This window comes from Sinocyclocheilus rhinocerous, unplaced genomic scaffold (assembly GCF_001515625.1).
Source record: "Sinocyclocheilus rhinocerous isolate Xijiao unplaced genomic scaffold, SAMN03320098_v1.1 scaffold591, whole genome shotgun sequence".
NCBI classification, from domain to species: Eukaryota; Metazoa; Chordata; class Actinopteri; order Cypriniformes; family Cyprinidae; genus Sinocyclocheilus; species Sinocyclocheilus rhinocerous.
The window spans coordinates 1449302-1451840 of record NW_015641476.1 but is presented as its reverse complement, the minus strand read 5'-3'; the positions used below and the strand labels follow the sequence as shown (position 1 = coordinate 1451840).

At 35.2% G+C, this 2539-nt stretch overlaps 1 protein-coding gene across 1 annotated transcript in view; it reads right to left on the bottom strand.

Annotated features, from left to right (window-relative positions):
• Nucleotides 1-875: 875 nt before the first annotated feature.
• Nucleotides 876-2539, bottom strand: part of LOC107755014 (zinc transporter ZIP13-like) — a 9935-nt gene continuing 8271 nt past the window's right edge. Inside the window, exons 6-7 of the mRNA XM_016571657.1 lie at nt 1512-1611; nt 876-1378 (exon numbers count right to left, since the gene is read on the bottom strand). Coding sequence (XP_016427143.1) covers nt 1303-1378; nt 1512-1611 — 176 coding nt within the window. The 3' untranslated portion in view covers nt 876-1302. The remainder of the gene's footprint in view (nt 1379-1511; nt 1612-2539) is intronic.

Below are 2539 nucleotides of genomic sequence, written 5' to 3'. Positions count from 1 at the left end.
ATGAAATGGCAGCAAGTCAGTTAAGTAAAAGAACTGTCTGCTTATGAATCCATCAATCCTCAAGACTAAATCACTGAAAACTGTGTATTGCAATGCCAGGACAACAATGAACTGTACAGAAAATTAAAGCTAAAATGCAGTAGTGTAGTGGCTATCAGGACACAATCAATAAGACTAAATACTGTAAGGAAAAACAAAAACAGCACAATTTAAAAAAAAATGACTGAGGAATACAACAAGAAAATAAGGCCTGTTAAGCATTTCAAAAGTGTTTGAAAAAAGGAGTGTTCATTAATGGATGTGCAATTAGGAATATGTAGTCATGCAAAGTGTGGATATGTCTTAACTTGAGCAAATGAAGTGTGAAATGAGCTTGTATAGATTTAACTTAAACAGAAAGTGAAGCAGTATTAGTTTTAAGGAAACTCAATTATGATGGCCATCAAAAATCTGATTATGTAAGCGTATGTGCCTCTCTTAATAGAGGATAAAGTGTTGACTTGTGAAACCTGCATGTGCAGTATGCTACAATTAAAGCAAATCACATTGATGTAACCTACTAACATTGCTGTTCATGCCATGCTTGTAAAGTAAAAATGCAGCAGTCTGGCCTATCAAAGTCATTTTATGCCGTGGTTTGCATTTATCTGGCCGCCTGATTCAATCCTTCCAACCGCATCCCATTTATGAAGGATGGAGTTTGAAAAGAAGCATAAAATTTCCTTCTACTGCTTCCAGACTTTCCAAATGGGTTGTAACTCACTCCAGTACACATTTAAATATTTATCAGGGTCCATGGTCCCTGCACTTGCACCTTGTTCAATACAGTTCAATACAGAAACGTTTCAATCCCAATGCAAAGCACTACTAACATTGAAATGTGTTTGAAAAAAAAAAAAAAAAAAGATTTGGAAAGTTCAATGACACCCAGCAGGAACATGAACAAGAACGCAGAATAGTTGCAAATGTTTTGGCATATTTCAGCCAAAACAACCATTGTTATTTCTGAGCACCATTTGCACAAACCTGTATTTCCCGTCAGTTTCAGCTGGTGCCCAGTTCAGTTTCAATTAAATCCGGACACAGAGGTGTATGAAGGATAAGGCTAAAATCACATGGACACACATTCAAACACCTGATTGTCAAGGCTGTTTCTTTCATTGGTCTTTCCTCACATGGTCTTTGAGGGTGACAAAAATCTCTAAATTAAAGCATAACCAGTGGAGTGAATTGTCCATAAGTCCTCCAGCATGCTAGTTAGCACTCTCAATGTCCTTTGATAAAAGGAGTGCTTGCCTGTGGCTAGTCCATGACGACTGAGAGAAGAGCCATGACTGCTATCCCACAAAACAACAGCAGAATTTGCAGAAAGGAGTTCCTGTGGGAACAGGGGATATGATCATTGACATTCAGTTTATTTAATATGTGAAGTCCGGCAGAATTTTATATGCAACACTGTGGGAGACAAACAGACCGAAAAGACCCCATTCTCAGGGAAGTGGACACTTTACCTAGGGTTGGTCTCCTGTAGCAGATCAGGTACCACATTGACCAAGGCAATGTAGAGAAAGCTACCTGAGGTGAAGGGCAGGATCCAGGCAGTGGCATTCTCTAGAAATACACGTGAGCAGAACCAACACTGAAGAATACGTTTGATAAGGTGCTTAAATGAGCAAACTGATCCACATATATAGTCCAGCAATAGATGATTAGACATTTATTTTGTGGAAAACCCAAATAAAAACACCAATTTATTTATTAAGCATCAGTAGCAGCTAAAAGTCACGTTAGGCATGGGATTCCTACATTAAGTCATAAATAAGGAAGAACAACAGGGCAAACAACAACCACCACAGACATCGGAAGAAACATGTTTTGTGTTTTTAGTAGTTTTTGTGTTTTTTTTTTTATTAGCACTATGATATACATTCCTATAGTATACACCAATACTATGGATACTGTATTCTGCACTGTTGTTTTTGTTTAATTTGCTCCAGTTTGCACTACAATATCTTGCACTAACCATTGTATATATTACCTTCTGAAATATCTCTCTTCTTGTCTATTTTATGTTTATTTGTATCTATTCATGTTTGTCTATTATGCCAAAACCGTGTGAGCTGCTAAACAGTCTTTCGTTGTTCAAAACAATGACAATAAAAAAAAAACGACCTATCTATCTATGAAAAAGCTCAAAGATACACTACAGTTCAAAAGTTTAGGGGCGGTATTTTTTTTAAATGTTTTTTTAAAGATCTCTTATGCTCACAAAGTTTGCATTTATTTAATCAAACTACAGTAAAAACAGTAATATGAAATATTATTACAAAACAAGTGTTAAAACAAGTGTTTTCTATTTTTAGCAGCCATTATTCCATTACATTATTATCAGTCTTCAGTGTCACATGGTCCTTCAGAAATCATTCAATAACCAATTATTATTATCAGTGTAAAAAAAAAAAGCAAGAAAGTTAAAAGGAACAGCATTTATTTAATATATATATATATATATATATATATATATATATGTATGATTAAT